Here is an 18564-nt window from a genome sequence, read left to right as displayed (position 1 = left end):
AACAACAGCGGGGGCAGATTTAAAGGGGCCGCGTCACCTAAAGGCGGCGATCGCCGTAGCTCCCTCCCGGTAACCGGGACCTCCCGTAGCCCCCCACCACCCCACCGTTAAGCACGGAGGAGACCGACGTACAGAGAGAGCCTTTTATTACCCCCAAAATCACCCCCAAAACCCCATCAGGTAGAATTCCACAGTGGGTATCACAACCGGGATACGGGGGGGGGAACGGGACACCCCAAATATACAAATCAAAGCTAATATGGAAAATAAATAGGAATTCACGGGGGGGTGGGGTTTGCATAGAGGAAGATTTAATAAAAAAGGGTCCTTTTTTTTTTGTCTTGTTTATTATTATTAATTATTATTATTAATTATTATTCATAATTATTATTATTTCGATCATCGCCCCCCGCGGGCCCCCGGATCCGAGCATCGAGATGGAATTAACAACAGTGATTCACCTTCTCCTAATAACTTACACAGGGCACCCAGGGAACTTGTGCTTTTGGGGTGGGGGGCCACGTCTCCTTCCCCCCCCCCCCTCTATGGGGCACCAGGTCCCCAGGCCCAACCCTGAGGGCATCCATGGGTCTGGGGGTCCCCCCTGGTGTGGGGGGGCACACAGGATGCTGGCCCCCTCCTGCTTGTACAACTTTGGTCACTAGCTTTGTGCCCCCGGCCCCACGTCCCACCCCGAGACACCCCATGGAGCTGGGGGGCAAGGGGAGGGAAGGCACCAAAACCACCCCCTTGGAGGGACACACACACACACACACACACACACATATAATGACGACAAGGACCCGGCGCTGCCGTCCTCAGTGCGCTCGTGACACCGGTGAGTGGCAGAGGGGGGGGGGGTGTTCAACTCTGAGCCGTGGTGGTGGTGGCGGCTTTGCACCGGCGACCATCCCCGTGGCCTCAGGCCCGATGCCGACCTCTCTCCGCTGCCACGTCCTCGCCGTCTCCCGGGCCAGCAGGAAAGGGGAACGACGGGCACGGAGAAGGATGAGATGCCACCATCGTGTCACATGCCAGGTGCCCCCCCTTCCCCCATATAAAAACCACGGCAGAGGGGCCGGGATGGCCACGGCAGAGCCCCCCCAACCCCGAGACCTGAAGCTCCCTGAGCTGAACGAGGGTTTTTGTGCCATCCTGGAGATGGATCACAAAAGAAACCAGCCTGGAAAAGCAGCAGCAGATCCCAGCTCCGTTTACCACCACGGTGCCACCAAGGGTTCAACCAGGCTTCTCCGGGCGCCCCGGCACGGTGTCACCTACTTAGGAAGAAAAGGGTCCCCTAAAACCGAACCCGTGCCGGTGGCGCCGGGGTCAGATGGAGTTTTCCAAGAGGCTGTGGTTGCTCCGCCGGCTCAGGCAGTTCCTCTTGTTCAGGAGGCTCGTGGTCTCGTCGGCGGTGCTGGAAGGTTCGGGTTTCTCCGGTGCATCCGTGTCTGCACCGGGGCAGTTGCTGTCGGGGGACTGGGGACAACTGTCCATGCGGGAGGCTGTCAGGGCGTTCTGGTACTCGTGGCGCATGATCTGTGGGGGCAAAGGGAGAAGGGAAGGAGTGAGGAGTGGGGCTGGACCCCCAAGAGCATCCCTGTGGGTGTCGGGCCCATCTTAAGAGCCATGGAATTAATGAGGATGGGAAAGAGCTTTAGGATCCAGTCCAACTGTTCCCATCACTGCCAAGGCCACCACTGACCCATGGCACTGAGGGTGTGTGAGCACTTGCAGGGACGGTGACTGCAGCCCTGCCCTGGGCAGCCTGTTCCAATGCCTGAGCACCCTCTGGGGCAGGAATTGTTCCTCAGCTCCATCTAAACCTGCCCTGGGGCAGCTTGAGGCCGTTTCCTCTTGTCATAGAATGGATCATGGAATGGTTTGGGTTGGAAAGGACCTTAAAGCTCCTCCAGCTCCAACCCCTGCCACGGGCAGGGACCCCTTCCACTAGAGCAGCTTGCTCCAAGCCCCTGTGTCCAACCTGGCCTTGAACACTGCCAGGGATGGGGCAGCCACAGCTTCTCTGGGCACCCTGTGCCAGCGCCTCAGCACCCTCACATAAATCACTTCTTCCTTATCTCCAACCTAAATCCCTCCCGTTTCAGTCTGAACCCATCACCCCTTGTCCCATCCCTACAGCCCCCGATGAAGAGCCCCTCTCCAGCACCCTTGCAGCCCCCTTCAGACACTGGAAGCTGCTCTGAGGTCCCCCCTGAGCCTCCTCTTCTGCAGGTTAACCCCCCCCCACTCTCATGCCCCAGAGCCCTCACCTTGACGAACTGGAGGTCGGTGAGGGCACGGACGCTGAAGTCGGGCACGTACTGGGCGCCGGTGCTGGTGTTGAGCTGGCCGGTGCTGCCGCTGATGGGCGAGGAGATGGAGTCGGAGCGCTCGTGGTAGTTGAGGGATGCTGAGTGGTTGAGGCTGCTGACGTGGGACGGGGAGCGCATCTCTGCGGGATGGGAGGGATGGGGTCAGCCATGCCCTGCACCCCCCCACCCCGGCTCCTTGTGCCTGCCTGTAACAGGGTGCTGAGCCCCTGGTGATGCTGCCCTGGCTCCGTGCAGGGAGATCCCCATCCTGCAGGCTCCAGGGACACAGATCCCAGTGGTGACAAGGAGCGATGGGATGCGCGTCCACCCCAGTGCAGCCCTGCAGCACCGGATTTGATCCACCCAACCCTCTGCTCCCCCTTGCACCAGGGGACAGGGACCAGGACCAAGGACACTGTGTCCAAACCATTGGCTCAGTCACCCCACAAGGGTTAGGGACAAGTTGGGGTTATGGGGACAAGGTGATGTGCTCGGACACGGGGTACAGAGATGGACCAGACAACACAGAGGACAAGGTGAAGAGAAGCCTGTGGATGAAGGGGAGGGTGGCTGCAGGTCCCCCTGCCCCTCACAGTGCCCACAGATGAGTGCTGCTGCCACTGAGCACCATGAGGGTCAGTGTCACAGCCCCTCAAGGGCAGCTCAGGGGGCACCAGTGGGGGCTCTAGCATCTATTCGCACCAGCAGCTCTAACACAGGGTGGGAGGCTCGCTCCATGCTGGCACCCAAGCGATGTGGGGGTGCTTACCGGTAGGAGAGGGGCTGATGGCCATCACCCCATAGTAGGAGAACGCTCCTGCTTCAAACTTCATGCACTCCTTGCCCGTCTCCACCTCCACCTTGCCCTGCAAGGGAGAGAAAAGGTTGGGTCCCTTAAGCCCCATCCCGCAGCACTGGGCTGGAGGAGAGACCCCAACCCTGCTGTCACTGCCTGCCCAGGGGTGAGGGCTCACACAGGGGACCCCAAGTGCGGGACAGCAGCCGGGTACCTGCAGGATGAGGGTGAAGTAGTCAGCTGCTTTGTTCTTGCAGTAGAGGAAGTGGCGCGGGGCCTTCTTGTTGCCCTCATCGAACTTCAGCTCCTGGATGACGTGGGAGTACTTGAGGAGGCGCAGGAGGATCTTCTCCGAGATGTAGGTGGGGGTGAAGAGCGTCACCTCTGAGAGCCAGAGGGGGAGGAAAGGGCTCAGAGCCATGGTCCTTGGCCCTCCACAGGAAGGTGCATCCCCCCCTTGTCCCTCTGCGTGGGGCCTTGGCACCTCCCTGGGGCAGAAGCCCACCCAACATAAGCTCTGGGTCCCCAGCAAGGCCGGCCCCAGCCTTGGGGACACGGGGAATGTGACCACGCTGGAGGGATGGGGACCCTCTGAGCATCACAGGCATCCCTGAGCCCTGCCCATTCCCACTCTGGGGTTGGGACAGAGGGGAGTGGGATGAGACACAAGCACCCCGTAACTCCTGAACTACATGGTTGGAGCAACTCTTCCTTGCTGGGGGGACAGGAATGGAGCCCAGGGACACGGCAGCACACGGAGCCCACCAGGTCAGTGCTGGGGAGCTGCTGGAGCCATTGGACAGAGCCAAAGGGTGCCCTGAGCTTCAGGGGGCTCCCCCCCCAACCCCCTTTACCTGTGGAGAGGAAGCGGTGGGCGGCCAAGAGCAGCTGCGGGGAGACCTTCACCTTCTGCTCCCCAACGGGGTCCTTGAAGGCCGAGAAGTCCCGTTTGCCCTTGTGGTTGTTCACAAGCTTCCTGCTGCGGTTGTCGGCTGTGGGGAGTGGGATGTCAGCGGGATACAGTGGGATACAGCGGGATGGGAGTGGGATACAGCGGGATGTCAGCGGGATACAGTGGGATGGGAGTGGGATACAGCGGGATGGGAGTGGGATACAGCGGGATGGGAGTGGGATACAGCGGGATGTCAGTGGGATATAGTGGGATACAGCGGGATGGGAGTGGGATACAGCGGGACACAGAGGGATGGGAGTGGGATACAGCGGGATGTCAGCGGGATACAGTGGGACACAACGGGATGTCAGTGGGATACAGCGGGATGGGAGTGGGATACAGCAGGATACAGCGGGATACAGCGGTATGGGAGTGGGATACAGCGGGATACAGCGGTATGGGAGTGGGATACAGCGGGATGTCAGTGGGATACAGTGGGATGGGAGTGGGATACAGCGGGATACAGCGGTATGGGAGTGGGATACAGCGGGATACAGTGGGATGGGAGTGGGATACAGCGGGATGTCAGCAGGATACAGTGGGATGGGAGTGGGATACAGCGGGATGTCAGTGGGATACAGCGGGATGGGAGTGGGATACAGCAGGATGTCAGCGGGATACAGCAGGATACAGTGGGATGTCAGTGGGATACAGCGGGATGTCAGCGGGTTACAGTGGGATACAGCAGGACACAGCAGGATGTCAGTGGGATGGAGTGGGATACAGCGGGATACAGTGGGATAGAGCAGGATACAGCAGGACACAGCGGGATGTAACTGGGATACAGCGGGATGTCGGTGGGATACAGCAGGTTACAGTGGGATACAGTGGGATACAGCAGGATAGAGCGGGATACAGCAGGACACAGCGGGGATGTCAGTGGGACACAGCGGGATACAGTGGGACACAGGGGGATGGGAGTGGGATACAGTGGGATACAGCGGGACACAGGGATGGGCGTGGGATACAGCGGGATGTCAGCGGGTTACAGTGTGATACAGCGGGATACAGAGGGACACAGCAGGATGGGAGTGGGATACAGCGGGATACAGTGGGATACAGCGGGATGTCAGTGGTATACAGCAGGACACAGCGGGGATGTCAGTGGGACACAGCGGGATACAGGGGGATGGGAGTGGGATACAGCGGGATACAGTGGGTTACAGTGGGATACAGCGGGATACAGAGGGACACAGCAGGATGGGAGTGGGATACAGCGGGATACAGTGGGATACAGCGGGACACAGCCGGATGTCAGTGGTATACAGCAGGATACAGGGGGATACAGCGGGATGGGAGTGGGATACAGCGGGATGAGGAGGGGGCAGGGGGCGAGCCCAACACCTACTGTACGTGTCCGACTCGTCCAGGATCTCTGACTTGATGATCTCCTCGATGACATCCTCCAGCGTCACCAGCCCCAGCACCTCGTAGAAGGGGTCCCCTTCGCCCTCGTTGTTCACCTTCTGCACGATGGCCAGGTGGGACTTCCCTAGGGATTGGCACATGGGATGTTGGAAGGGGAACCCCCTCAGTTTCAAGGGGGACGGGGAGTCACTGGGACCACTGCTTGCCATATCCCACCACCCGCCTGCCTAGGAAACAATGAACCAGCTGAGATGCAGACATGGCCCTGGGCTGGGCACCAACCCCCAAGGCAATGGCAGTGATTGAGGCCAGGGCTTGGCAATGGGGTTCCCGGGAGATGGAATGTGCCCCCCGGGAGCCCATTCCCTGTCACAATGTGGGGTGAGTGCCCACGGGTCCCACCCTGTGTAGGCAGGATGCAGTTAGCCTTATCCCAGCGAAATCCAAAGCTGGAATCCCGGCTGGCCCTGCTCCTGGTTGCGTGTTTCTCCTGCTCCGTCCCCACATTGCAGAGATCCATTGGGAAAAGCTCCTTGGACAAGGAACAGCTCTGCTCCAGGGAAAGGAGCAGTGTGTGGAACACCACAGCACGCCCAGGCCAGGACACTGCACCCACACGATGGACTCCTTAGCCTGGGGAAACTGAGGCAGGGAGGAAGGTGATGATGCTCCCTCCCTGACCTCAGCACAGCCCCACAGACAATCACTTGGGCCTCTTGAAGCTCCACACTCGCCCCGAGGCCAGCAGCAAGGTGCCATCCTGCTCTGCTCAGCACCAACGTGCCTGCCCTGACACGAGCTGTTTGGTTATAGAGCTGCTGGCTGCAGGTGCTGGGGAAAGCTGGTGGGGAAGGGACCACAGAGCTCCCTGTGCTCGTAGAACCCCAGCCTGGTTTGGGATGGAAGGGACCTTAAAGCTCATCCAGCTCCAACCCCTGCCACGGGCAGGGACCCCTTCCACTGGAGCAGCTTGCTCCAAGCCCCTGTGTCCAACCTGGCCTTGAGCACTGCCAGGGATGGGGCAGCCACAGCTTCTCTGGGCACCCTGTGCCAGCGCCTCAGCACCCTCACAGGGAAGAGCTTCTGCCTAAGAGCTCATCTCAGTCTCCCCTCGGGCAGGTTAAAGCCATTCCCCTTGGCCTGTCCCTACATCCCTTGTCCCAAGCCCCTCTCCAGCTTTCCTGCAGCCCCTTCAGGCACTGGAGCTGCTCTCAGGTCTCCCCTTCAGGAGCCTTCTCTTCTCCAGGCTGCCCCAGCCCAGCTCTCTCAGCCTGGCTCCGGAGCAGAGCTGCTCCAGCAACGGTGATGCTCAGAGGGGTGAAACCTCCCTGAGCTCATGGCTCTGGGAACCCCTCACCTGGGCTGCAGACGGGCAGGGACGGGGATGGGGATGGGTGACTCAGGCAGCTCCTCTTGGGATGAGCTCCGCTGGGAGCGGCCGGTGGCAAAGCAAACACTGGGATCCGCTGGGCAAAGGGCACGGGCGCTGCTTCTGCTCCGGGTGCCCATGAGGGGGGATGAGGGCAGAGCCCCACCACGGAGCTGCATCCATGAGGAATGGGGCTCGGCTCCAAGCAGCGCCCCAAAGCAGGGCCCTGAGCCTGAGAGGCGCCTGAAATCCAGCCCCGTGGGACGTGGGTGGCTTTGTAACCGGAATGAGCGCCTTTAAATCCCTTAGGAAGGATTTGCCGGAGGGAAAGCCGGTGCCAGCAGCGGGGATAACACCGGCGCCGGCAGCAACAGGACTTAGGTTCACTGCTACTGGCGACGGGCTGGAGCGGGCTGGGATGAACTGAAGGGAATGATGCTGAGATCCCATTGGCATTCCCACAAGGAGCAGCGCCAAGCTCCCATGCCTGTGCTTTTGGAGCTGCTGCCTCCTCCCTACCTTTATACACGAGCCAAGCTCGCACCTAGCAGCTCCCAAACCCTCTCCCCAAGCTCCAGCCAAGCTTTTGCTGCGGGTGGACTTATCTGATCCCTTAAATCCCATCACAACAGCCTCTGAGCATGGTGGGACACAGGGCTGTGGCTGCATCCCCCACCACAGCCAGGATCTTCACTTCATCCCGCTCCCACACTGGAAGCTGGGAAGGGCAGGGGGGTTCCCAGCCTGAAAGCACATCCCGGAGGGCTCAGCTCCTGCTCCCAGCCCCATGAGCAGGAAGCAGAGCGGGAATGGGGCTGGGAGGAAGGAGCCAAGCCCAGACCTGGGAGCCCAGCAATTTCCCAGCTCTCATTTTCTATCCAAGGGCCTCCAGGGCTGGTGATGAAACCCAAGGGACCGTTCCCAAAGTGGCTCCTGGGGCTGGTGCTGGCCACGGGCAGAGAAAGGGAGGCTCCTGGCTCAGCTGCCTGTGCCCAGCACCGTGTCCCCGGGGTCCTGTGGCCTTCACCAAAACCTGCTCCCCATGGACGGCACCTCAGGGAAGCAGCAGCACCCCATGGAACCAGCAGTACCCCACGGAAGTGAGCAGCACCCCATGGAAGCAAGCATCACCCTGTGGGAGTGAGAAGCACCCCATGGAAGCAGTGGCACCCCATGGAAGCGAGCAGCACCCCATGGAGCCAGCAGCACCCCATGGGAGCAAGTAGCACCCCATGGGAGCAATCAGCACCCCATGGAGCCAGGAGCACCCCATGGAGCCAGCAGCACCCCATGGAGCCAGCAGCACCCCATAGGAGCAAGTAGCACCCCATGGAGCCAGGAGCACCCCATGGAGCCAGGAGCACCCCATGGGAGCAAGCAGCACCCCATGGAGCCAGCAGCACCCCACGGAACCAGCAGCACCCCATGGGAGCAAGCAGCACCCCATGGGAGCAAGCAGCACCCCATGGAGCCAGCAGCACCCCACGGAACCAGCAGCACCCCATGGGAGCAAGCAGCACCCCATGGGAGCAAGCAGCACCCCATGGAGCCAGCAGCACCCCATGGAAGCAGCGGCACCCCCTTACCCTTTTTGAACTCCTCCAGCATGGCATCCAGCTTGGTGTCATGGAAGACAACGTGGACGGGGTGGTTGTAGAACTTGGTGATGGTCTTGAGGGGGGTGCAGTCGTCAGGGTCAACGAAAGCCAGGTCCTTGACGTAGAGGATATCCATGATGTTGGAGCGCTCCTCCTCATAGACGGGGATGCGGGTGTAGCCGCTCTCCATGATCTCGGACATGGTGTTGAAGTCCAGGATGGCGTCGCTGTTGATCATGAAGCAGTTCTGCAGCGGGGTCATCACGTCCTCCACCGTCTTGGTGCGGAGCTCCAGGGCTCCCTGGATCATGTTGAGCTCTTCCCTCACCAAGTCGTTGTAGGGCTCCGTCACCTTCAGCATCTCCACCAGCTTCTCCCGGTTGTAAACGGTGCCGATCTCCTGGCCCAGGATGCAGTCGAGGAGCTTGCTGATGGGGTAGGAGAGGGGGAACGTCGCCAGCATGAAGAACTTGGTCACCACGATGGTGTTGGCGCCCACGGCCAAGCCGTGACGGGAGCAGAGCGCTTGGGGCACGATCTCCCCGAAGATGACGATGCCGATGGTGGAAGCGACGACGGCGCCGATGCCGGAACCGATGAGGTCATCGAGGAAGATGGTGAGGGTGGTGTTGACCAGCACGTTGCCCAGCAGCAGGGAGCACAGCAGGTAGTTCCCTTTGCGGCGGATGGGCTCGATCCTGCGGGCGTAACGCTTCTCGGTGTCGGTGCCGCAGTTCTGCACGATGCGCAGCTCCATGGGGTCCAGCGCCATGAGACCCAGGTTGAGCCCGCTGAAGATGCCCGACAGCACCAGGAGCCCCACGATGAGGATCACCTGCAGCCACAGCGGCAACAGCGACTTCTTCTCCTCCAGCACCATGAGCCAGGCGTCGGGGTCGGGATGGGGCAGCCAGGCCTGGCCGGCCCGGCGCTGCGTGCACAACACGTACGTCTTTACCTTCTCGCCCTTCCGCAGGGCGCGGACCCGGACCCGCAGCAGGGCCGAGGTGTCGAAGAGCTCCGCGGGGCCCGGCTGCACCACCACGTCCTGGGTGCGATAGGAGCAGGAGCCGTTCGGGGCAGAACCGTTCTCGGCCGGGCGGAGCTCGGCGAACGCCACCCGTTCCCCGGTGCCCGGGCCCAGGCCCTGCCCGTAGAAGCGCAGCACCAGCTCGCTGCCCTCCGTCACACGGATGGGCCCGCGGGACGGAGCCGCCGGCACCGGCTTCGTGCTCTCCTCCAGCCGCATCCCCAGCACCACGTTGGACCCGTCCGGAGGCGCCGTCCGGGACACGGCGGCAGCGGCGGCGCCGGGCAGCGCCAGCAGCAGCAGCAGCGGCGGCGGCAGCAGCAGCAGCACCGAGGGGACCGAGCGGACCCCGCCGCCGCCGCCCGCCGCCATGTTGGCGTCTCGCAACCGCCTCACGCCGCGCCCCCTTCCCGCCCCGAGCGGGGCTGCGTCGCACCCTCCCGCAGCCACAGGCGCCTTAAAGGGGCGATGGCAGAACCGGGATGGTGGGGCCCGTAAGTGTGGATGAATGAAGGGGTGGCAAAGGGGTATCCATTAGGTGGGAGTTCAGCCCCCCCTGGGGCAAGGTGGGTGTGTGGGGTGCAGGAGGAACTAGGGTGAGCAGGAGCTTAAGGGGGGCACTAAGTCCTGGGGAGGAGGGCTTTAGAATCTACATTAGGACCTGGAGGGGGGCACTAGGACCTGGGGGAAGGGTGACACTAGGATTTAAGGGGGGGGGGGGGGTGGCGGGAGGGGACACTAGGACCAGGGAGGGGGGCACTAATACCGAGGAGGGAGGCAATAGGACAGAGGAGGGGCACTAGGATCTGGGGTAAGGGGAGCACTAGGATCTGGGGGGGCAGGAGGGGACATTTAGGATCGAGGAGAGGGGCACTAGGACCCGGGGTAAGGGGGACACTAGGATTTCGGGGGGGGGCAGGAAGGGGCACTAGGACCAGGGAGGGGGTCACTAGGACCGAGGAGGGTCACTAGGACCTGGGGTAAGGGGGGCACTAGGGTTTGGGGGGGGGCAGGAAGGGGCACTAGGACCAGGGAGGAGGGCACTAATACCGAGGCGGGTCACTAGGACTTGGGGTAAGGGGGGCAACTAGGATCTGGGGGGCGCGGGAAGGGGGCATTAGGACCGAGGAGGGGGGCACTAGGACCCGGGTCCCCTTCCTCTCCATTGACAGTCCTCTCCTCCAACCCGCTTCCGGCGGGCCTCGGCGAGGCAACCAATGAGCGAGCTCGGCGCGGCGAGCTGGCCAATGCGCGGCGCGGGGCGGGGCGGAGCGCGGGCGGCGGGGGCAAGATGGCGGCGGCGGGCCGGTACGCGGCCGTGCTGGTGCTGCTGGCGCTGGGCGGGCCGCGGGCCGAGCAGACGGAGGAGCACCTCAAGCGGGAGCACTCGCTCTCCAAACCCTACCAGGGTGAGTGGGGCAGGGCAGGGCGCTGGGGGGAAGGTGCCCGGTGCCCGGTATCCGGTACCGACAGTGCTTTGTGGGCCGCAGGTGTGGGCTCGGCCAGCTCGGGGCTGTGGGACCTGCAGGGTAACGCCATGGTCATGACCCACTTCATCCGCCTCACCCCCGACGTGCAGAGCAAGCAGGGAGCCGTCTGGAACCGAGTGGTGAGCACCGGGGGGGGACCTTGGGGTCTTCATTTGGGGGTGAGGGGAGTCGGGGAGGGGTTAAGAGCAGGTTGGGGGGGGCTGGGGTGAGCATAGGGGAAGTGGGGCCTTGGGAAGGGGTTTAAGGGGGCTGGAGGCTGAACCAGAGGGCTTGGGGGGATTGTGAGTAAGGGGTGCAGGGTGTGGGCAGGAACGGGGGGAGTGATGAAGGGGTTTGAGCTAAAGAGAGGGTTTTGGGGGGTATTAGGGCAGGAAGGGGTAAAATAGGGGGGGGGCCAAGCCAGAGGGTATGAGGGGATTTGGGGGGGGGATTGAAGGGGTATTAGGGAAGCTGCCGGGGGTTGTAGAGTGGGGCAGGGAAGAGCTGTGGGGGTCAGAGCTGGCACCACTGCAGCCCCCCCCTTTGGCGTGGTGGCTCCTGCAAGGGCTGAGCCACCCCATGGGCATTGGGGGTGCTTGGGGTCTCCCATGGGGTCGCTGAGGTTGGAGCTGCTGCTCCCTTTGCTATGCCCAGGTCTGTGGGGCTGGTGGAGCAGCAGCAATGTGATGTGGTCACGGGTGCGGTGTGTCACCCGGCACGCAGCAGAGCTCCCTTGAATTCCTTGATGATTCCATTTCGTTTCAATGTGGGATGATAGCGATGGGGATGTTGTGCCCCAGGATCCAGCCGTGCTCCACAGGGGTTTGGAAAACACCCCAGGAGACCAAAGTGGTCCCTCATGCTCTGATTTAGTGACATATCATATTGAGGCAGGTTGCTTTGCCTTTGGCCCTCCTTTCCTCCCCCTTTGGCCCTCCTTTCCTCCCCCTTTGGCCCTCCTTTCCTCCCCCTTTGGCCCTCCTTTCCTCCCCCTTTGGCCCTCCTTTCCTCCCCCTTTGAAACGATTCCCTTGGTTTAATGATGTCCCTTGGGATTACTTACTGCTCCCAACGAAACTATGGGATGGCAAGGGAAGCATGGAGTAGTGGCACATGGAGCTGTTGTGACAGGCAGGGGATGCTGCAGCCGTGGCGGTGTCTGTCCCCTAACCCTCGTGGGCACAGAAGCCGTGGGTCCCATCCCTGCTCCTCTGCTTGCAGCCGTGTTACCTGCGGGACTGGGAGATGCAGGTGCACTTCAAAATCCATGGGCAAGGCAAGAAGAACCTGAACGGGGATGGATTTGCCATCTGGTACACCAAGGATCGCATGCAGCCAGGTGAGAGCGGCTCTAGCGGCTGTCGCTGGTGTCAGGGATGTGCCTCCTTCTCAGGGGATGGTTTATGTTGGAAAGGACCTTAAAGATCTTCCAGTTCCAACCCCTGCCATGGGCAGGGACCCCTTCCACTGGAGCAGCTTGCTCCAAGCCCCTGTGTCCAACCTGGCCTTGAACACTGCCAGGGATGGGGCAGCCACAGCTTCTCTGGGCACCCTGTGCCAGCGCCTCAGCATCCTCACAGGGAAGAGCTTCTGCCTAAGAGCTCATCTCAGTCTCCCCTCGGGCAGGTTAAAGCCGTTCCCCTTGGCCTGGCCCTACAGGCCCTTGTCCCAAGCCCCTCTCCAGCTTTCCTGCAGCCCCTTCAGGCACTGGAGCTGCTCTCAGGTCTCCCCTTCAGGAGCCTTCTCTTCTCCAGGCTGCCCCAGCCCAGCTCTCTCAGCCTGGCTCCAGAGCAGAGCTGCTCCAGGCCTTACAGCAGCTCCGTGGCCTCCTCTGGCCTTGCTCCAGCAGCTCCAGGTCCCTCTTGTGCTGCTGCCCCAGAGCTGGGTCAGGACCGCAGGGGGGTCTCCCCAGAGCCCAGCAGAGGGGCAGGATCCCCTCCCTGAGCTGCTGCTCATGCAGAGGCACTGGGAGGCTGGACTCAGGTTGGGGGGCAGGGCTTTGGGGTTGTTTTGTGCTCGTTTTGGGGTCAGTGTAATGGGAAGTGTGGAGCCTCCTGCACTGGGAGTCAGCTCCTTAAAAGCCAGGCTGTGGAGGAAGCTCAGTCCTTGAGCAGCAAAGGGAAAGGCATTTCAGCTGCCCCTCTGACTTCCCTGCCTGCCCTGTGTGCTTTAGTCACTGCTCAAGGCTTCCTCTTTACATAACATGATGAGTAACAACCCCTTTGCAACGCCTGCCTGGCTTTGCCATCCTTAACCAGAGCCTCTCCTCCCTCCTAGGACCTGTCTTTGGAAGCAAGGATAACTTCCTGGGCCTGGGAGTGTTTGTGGACACCTACCCAAACGAGGAGAAGCAGCATGAGGTGAGCTAGGAGCCAACGGAACCGCGCTGCCCGCCAGCTGCCTGCAGGGGCAGAGCTGAGCTTACGGCTCTTCCCTGAGCTCGGGAGGCAGCGAGCACCCCCTCCAGCTGCCTGACGATCCCACCTCCGTGTGCTGAGCTCCCGGCCTCTTCTGGAGCCTGCCACAAGCGGTAGCAGAGGTGAAGCTGTGCCAAGAGCATTGTAGAGCTTGAGCAGAGCGGTTCCTGAGCTGCCAGCCCAGCCCTGCCTGCGTTGACGGGGCTGTTTCATGGCAGCTGCACCCAGGAGGCTTTCCCTGCTCTCTGGTGCAGTGGGACTGAGCTCTGCCCCTTTGGAAGACGCCCTTCTGAAGGTCTTTGTGTTCCTGGTGTGTCTGGTGGTTGGTTGGAGGTTTATTGGTGTGGGTTCCTATGGAGAAGGGAGTGCAGAGGTAGTTAAAACCAAGCCTTGCCCTGGAATCTCTTTTATCACTCCAAACCCAAAGCTGGACTCGGTTTTAATGCCAGTTTTCCCTAAAACATAGGCACTGTTGTACCCCAAGACCTTGGTGCTGATCCCAAAGTGGGATTAACACTGCTCACCCTGGCGAAAGGGACAAAAGGTGCAGCTGGGATGTGCCCTGACCTTGGAGCTGCTGAGAAATGCTGAGGAACAACCAGCTTTTGTTGAGGAACCCAACGCAGCAGCTCTGGTGCAGGGGTGGACTTTGTGCTTGTAAAAGCCTTTGTGAGCCATTTGGTGCCTTGTTAATGGGGTTAGTGCTGGGTGGGTCCTGGTGACTTGCAGTGGCAGAGCTGCTTTTGTGGGGTAAAGGGATGCACAATGGGTCTTCCTTAAAGGAAATCATGAGTGGAATGTGGGTGTCTGGCTTCCTGGCACCTGGAGAGGGCTGCCCTCCTCTGGTCAGGCACGGAGCACTCTTCACATGTGTGGAATCATAGGATCCTGGAATGGTTTGGGTTGGAAGGGACCTTAAAGCTCCTCCAGCTCCAACCCCTGCCACAGGCAGGGACCCCTTCCACTGGAGCAGCTTGCTCCAAGCCCCTGTGTCCAGCCTGGCCTTGAACACTGCCAGGGATGGGGCAGCCACAGCTTCTCTGGGCACCCTGTGCCAGCGCCTCAGCACCCTCACAGGGAAGAGCTTCTGCCTAAGAGCTCATCTCAGTCTCCCCTCGGGCAGGTTCAAGCCATTCCCCTTGGCCTGTCCCTACAGACCCTTGTCCCAAGCCCCTCTCCAGGTTTCCTGCAGCCCCTTCAGGCACTGGAGCTGCTCTTGCTGTTGGGGCTCTGTTGTGTGGGTGAGCTGCCGCGTGGTGAGGAGGAGAAACACGGCAACTCTTGACGTGGCTTTCAGCCCCCAGCACCAGTCCCTCTCCGTGTGGCTCAGAATTCAGCCCCTAACACCTAAAGCCCTCCCTGTTTTAGTCTCTGCTAAGCTGAGCATTCCAGGGAGGAAGCGTCCAGGTTGCAGGTTAACGCTAAACTCTGGTCTGTGACCATCTTGCTTCTGTGCTCTTTCTTGCTTTACGATAACCCTGGACTGGCAGGCTCAGAAGAGGAGGTACAGCCCGGGAAATCAGGTACTTCCTCTTGCTGACCTTCCCGTTCCCAAGCTGTCCAGTCTCACCTTGGCTCACAGTTGAGGAATTCCCTCCTCTGAGCTCCAGAAATCCCTTTGCCACCTGGGAGAGGCTGCATGAGACCGCCCGTCCTCCCTCCTGAACGTCCAAGGGATGGAACGGGATCGTGCTGGTGTCGTGTTGAGGCAGATCCTTGGTGGGATGAAGGAGTTTGGGCTCCATAGGGCTGCTGGCTCATGGTCGACCTAAGAGCTCAGCCCCAGCCTTGCCCCCGGCAGCGTGTGTTCCCCTACATCTCGGCCATGGTGAACAACGGTTCCCTCACCTACGACCACGACCGGGACGGGCGCCCGACGGAGCTGGGGGGCTGCACGGCCATGGTGAGGAACCTCAACCACGACACCTTCCTGGTCATCCGCTACGTGAAGAGGAGGCTGACGGTGAGTGCTGCCAGCCCGGCGCCACGGGGCAGCGGGGCCACGGCAAGGCCTCAGGGACCTGCTTCTGCTTCAGGTCCTGATTGATATCGACGGGAAGCACGAGTGGAGGGACTGCATCGACGTGCCGGGCGTGCGCCTGCCCCGTGGCTACTACTTTGGGACGTCTTCTGTCACTGGAGACCTCTCAGGTACTGCCCTGGGGTCCCAAACCTTGCTTCCCAAGCAGCTCCTGGGCAGCTTTGGAGGTGCAGCTGGGTGCTCACGGAAGCAAATGAGGAGCTGTCCGTGCTTTCAACACCTTTAAGCGTTGGTTTTAGCTTGCAGCAGCTCCTGAAGAACCCAGAGCCTGCTCTGGGTGTGTTGCTCCCCTGAGTGCTCGCTTTAGGCAGCGCTTCCCACTTTCCTTGAGCTCCCTGCACGGCCCAAGCTCAGCCAACAGGAGTGCAGCCAAGCGGCTGCAGCAGCTCAGCCAGAGGGTTCAGTCTCCAAAACAAGCCCCTGTGGAGGAGTGAAAGCAGGATGAGCACGGAAAAGGAATCTCCTCCACTCTCCTGCCACAGCCCATGGTGCCTGGGTTAACCCCAAGGGCAGCACTGGGAGGAACGGCCCTCGCTGCAGCCACAGGGCTCCCTCTCGGCCTCTGCTCCGGGGGTATCTTGCTTTGGATTTCACATCCTGGGAGCTCTGAGCTGCTCCTAATTGAGGGAGGGACCTAAAGCTGCAGCCCTTCACCCTCCTCTGCATAATACTTCTCCCGTGGTGCTGGTTGAGGTGCTGTGCGCTCTGCTGTTACCCCACTGGGCCTCTTTGGGCACGTTTTCAGCCTGATTTGAGCTCTGCCTCTGCAGAAGTGCATCTCTGGGGGTCTGAGCCCATTGTTGGCTCCAACAGCAGTTCCTTTTCTCTCCCAGATCCCTGCCTGGTGCCCGGGGAGCTGGTGCGGAGCCCTCGCCTTGTCCCACTAACAGCCCCACCAGCACGAGCACAGGGCCCCGTGAGGCCGATGCTAACACCTTCCCTTCGGGTGCCTGATGGGCTAATCCCACTTTGGGCTGGTGGGTTTCACTTTAGCTTAAAGGTTCCCGTTGGCTGAGGGCCCAGCTGAGCCCAGCATAGATCCTGCCCTCTGCAGGTGAGTTTGCCCACCTTGGGAAGGCAGAGCAGCACCTTTGTCCCAGGTGATAACATCCCGTGGTGCTGCCTGAGGCCCTCAGTCCCTGGCCAGAGCTGGCACTGGCAGCGGTGCCTCAGGACGTGGTGGTTGTGCTCTGCTTGCAGACAACCACGACATCATCTCCCTCAAGCTCTACCAGCTGACAGTGGAGAGGAGCCCGGAGGAGGAGAAGCGGGACAGGGAGGTCTATCTGCCCGTCGTGGACAACCTGAAGCTGCCAGGAAGTGAGTAGGAGCTGCTGGTCCCACACAGGGGAAGGGGGGAGCCCTAGGGACTCGAAGGGTTGTGGAGGAGAAGCCACAGCATTTTGAGAGCGAACAGGCTGAGCTCCACCTGGAATCATGGAATGGTTTGGGTTGGAAGGGACCTTAAAGCTCCTCCAGCTCCAACCCCTGCCACGGGCAGGGACCCCTTCCACTAGAGCAGCTTGCTCCAAGCCCCTGTGTCCAACCTGGCCTTGAGGAGGGGTTCCTGGGGTGCTGGGCTCTTGGGGTGCTCATGGGCTGGTTTCCCTCCTCTCTCTCCCAGTGGAGGCACCGCTGGAGCCCATGAGTGGCCTGGCTCTCTTCTTGATCGTCTTCTTCTCCCTCGTTGCCATCGTTTTTGCCATCGTCATCGGGGTCATCATCTACAACAAGTGGCAGGAGCAGAGCCGGAAACACTTCTATTGACTTGGGAATACCCTGGGATAGCCCATGGCTAGTCCTTGCTAGCCACCTCCTGCCTCCCACCATTCCCAGACTGGCCAGAGCGTGATGGACTGACCCCCATGGCAGGGACCTTTGTGTCCCCGTCCCCCCCCACTGGGACGGCTGCTGCTTCTTGTTGGGCTCCAGAACTCCAGTGCTGCTCCTGGTGGGAGCTGGGATCCTGTGATGGCTGCAGGGATGGAGCTGCCACCTCCTGAGGGAGCTTTGCTTTGGGACTTGTTCAGGAGGATGTCAGGACGTGGGCAGGAGTCCTCACCTGGGCTCGGGGGGATGCCAGCGAGCAGGGCCCGGCCCAGCGCCTGTTTCCACACCAGATCCCTCCTTCCCTCCCAGCCTCTTCTCTCCAAGCGATTTCCACTTCCAGGAGGGATTTTCCAAGCTCTTCACCCCGCTCTGGCTGCTCTGTCACCTGCCTTAGGCTGGCGGTGGAGCCCAGGCAGCTTTTCTTTGTACGTGGATCCCTGCACCGGTGCCGTTTGCATGTCGTGTCGTGGCTTCTGGCAGCTTTCCCCTCGGTGCTCGCTGCATCCCAGGGCTCCTCCAAGGGTTCTCCCTGCCTTGGAGCCGGAGCTTTTGCTGCCTTTCAGGGAGTTGTGGTTTAATCCTACCTCAGGGACTGCTTTGGTCAATGGTTTCTTGGTGTTCTCTTGCTGGTTGTCGCATCCACTCTCACCCCTGGGGCCCCCAGCACAAGAGAGTGGTCCCCAGAGGGATCCAGGAGATGTTAGGTCAGTTTGTCCTAGGGGAGCCTTTAATGGCTCTGGGGACATCAGGATGGCAAATCTGCAGCACCCTCCTCGATGGCGTCCTGGGGATTCCAGGACCCTCGAAGCCAGGGTGGATCCCTGTGGGGATCCCAGAGTGTGGGGGGCACACACGGGGCTGTGGGTGGGAGCCTTTTCCCAAGTGCCCAGCACTGGTTGTGGGGTAGAAGGAGTTTTCCTGGGGTTTGTTCTCTTTTTGCCTCGCAACCAGGAGTGAAACGTGGGTGCCTGCCCCTGGAGCTGTTCTGGTGTCTCAGAATAAACATTGGTGTGTGTGTGACACTGTGAGAGTGGGTGATGGTGGGTGATTGTGTGAGCAGCAGCTCAGGGAGGGGATCCTGCCCCTCTGCTGTGCTCTGGGGAGACCCCCCTGCAGCCCTGATCCAGCTCTGGGGCAGTAGCACAAGAGGGACGTGGAGCTGTTGGAGTGAGGCCAGAGGAGGCCATGGGCTGGAACAGCTCTGCTCTGGAGCCAGGCTGAGCGAGCTGGGCTGGGGCAGCCTGGAGAAGAGAAGGCTCCTGAAGGGGAGACCTGAGAGCAGCTCCAGTGCCTGAAGGGGCTGCAGGAAACCTGGAGAGGGGCTTGGGACAAGGGATGTAGGGACAGGCCAAGGGGAATGGCTTTAACCTGCCAGAG

General features: G+C 61.1%; 2 protein-coding genes across 4 annotated transcripts; one reads left to right on the top strand and one right to left on the bottom strand.

Moving 5' to 3' along the window:
* Window positions 1–1196: 1196 nt before the first annotated feature.
* On the bottom strand, window positions 1197–9803 carry CNNM4 (cyclin and CBS domain divalent metal cation transport mediator 4). Its single transcript, XM_057402597.1, has 7 exons — window positions 8390–9803; window positions 5415–5558; window positions 3969–4106; window positions 3329–3498; window positions 3088–3184; window positions 2277–2458; window positions 1197–1542 (listed from the first exon to the last, which is right to left on the bottom strand). Exons 1-7 carry the CDS (start codon window positions 9801–9803, stop codon window positions 1333–1335), a joined length of 2355 nt encoding a protein of 784 aa, XP_057258580.1. The 3' UTR covers window positions 1197–1332.
* Window positions 9804–10710: 907 nt separating this feature from the next.
* LMAN2L (lectin, mannose binding 2 like) lies at window positions 10711–17290 on the top strand. Of its 3 annotated transcripts, none has more exons than XM_057402590.1 (9): window positions 10711–10840; window positions 10922–11040; window positions 12121–12238; window positions 13177–13259; window positions 14807–14839; window positions 15118–15279; window positions 15353–15467; window positions 16558–16677; window positions 16982–17290. In XM_057402590.1, exons 1-9 carry the CDS (start codon window positions 10723–10725, stop codon window positions 17122–17124), a joined length of 1011 nt encoding a protein of 336 aa, XP_057258573.1. In that variant the 5' UTR covers window positions 10711–10722; the 3' UTR covers window positions 17125–17290. The 3 variants fall into 3 exon arrangements, with proteins under 3 accessions (XP_057258573.1, XP_057258575.1, XP_057258574.1); XM_057402592.1 differs by lacking the exon at window positions 16982–17290 and adding an exon at window positions 16191–16411; XM_057402591.1 differs by lacking the exon at window positions 14807–14839.
* The last annotated feature ends 1274 nt before the right edge of the window (window positions 17291–18564 follow it).

Source organism: Pezoporus wallicus, unplaced genomic scaffold (assembly GCF_028554395.1).
Source record: "Pezoporus wallicus isolate ANWC-B61680 ecotype Strahan unplaced genomic scaffold, APGP_CSIRO_Pwel_v1 contig_2348, whole genome shotgun sequence".
Classification (NCBI taxonomy): Eukaryota; Metazoa; Chordata; class Aves; order Psittaciformes; family Psittacidae; genus Pezoporus; species Pezoporus wallicus.
The sequence above is the reverse complement of the archived record's forward strand: the minus strand, read 5'-3'. Positions and strand labels throughout refer to the sequence as shown.

Coding starts and splice junctions, on each gene's coding strand:
- CNNM4 (XM_057402597.1), bottom strand. CDS start 9,803: ATGGCGGCGGGCGGCGGCGGCGGGGTCCGCTCGGTCCCCTCGGTGCTG. Junction 5,559..8,389: donor GCTGGAGGAGTTCAAAAAGG/GTAAGGGGGTGC, acceptor GCCAATCCCTAG/GGAAGTCCCACCTGGCCATC. Junction 2,459..3,087: donor CATCAGCCCCTCTCCTACCG/GTAAGCACCCCC, acceptor CCCATCCCGCAG/AGATGCGCTCCCCGTCCCAC.
- LMAN2L (XM_057402590.1), top strand. CDS start 10,723: ATGGCGGCGGCGGGCCGGTACGCGGCCGTGCTGGTGCTGCTGGCGCTG. Junction 12,239..13,176: donor CAAGGATCGCATGCAGCCAG/GTGAGAGCGGCT, acceptor CCTCCCTCCTAG/GACCTGTCTTTGGAAGCAAG. Junction 15,468..16,557: donor TGTCACTGGAGACCTCTCAG/GTACTGCCCTGG, acceptor CTCTGCTTGCAG/ACAACCACGACATCATCTCC.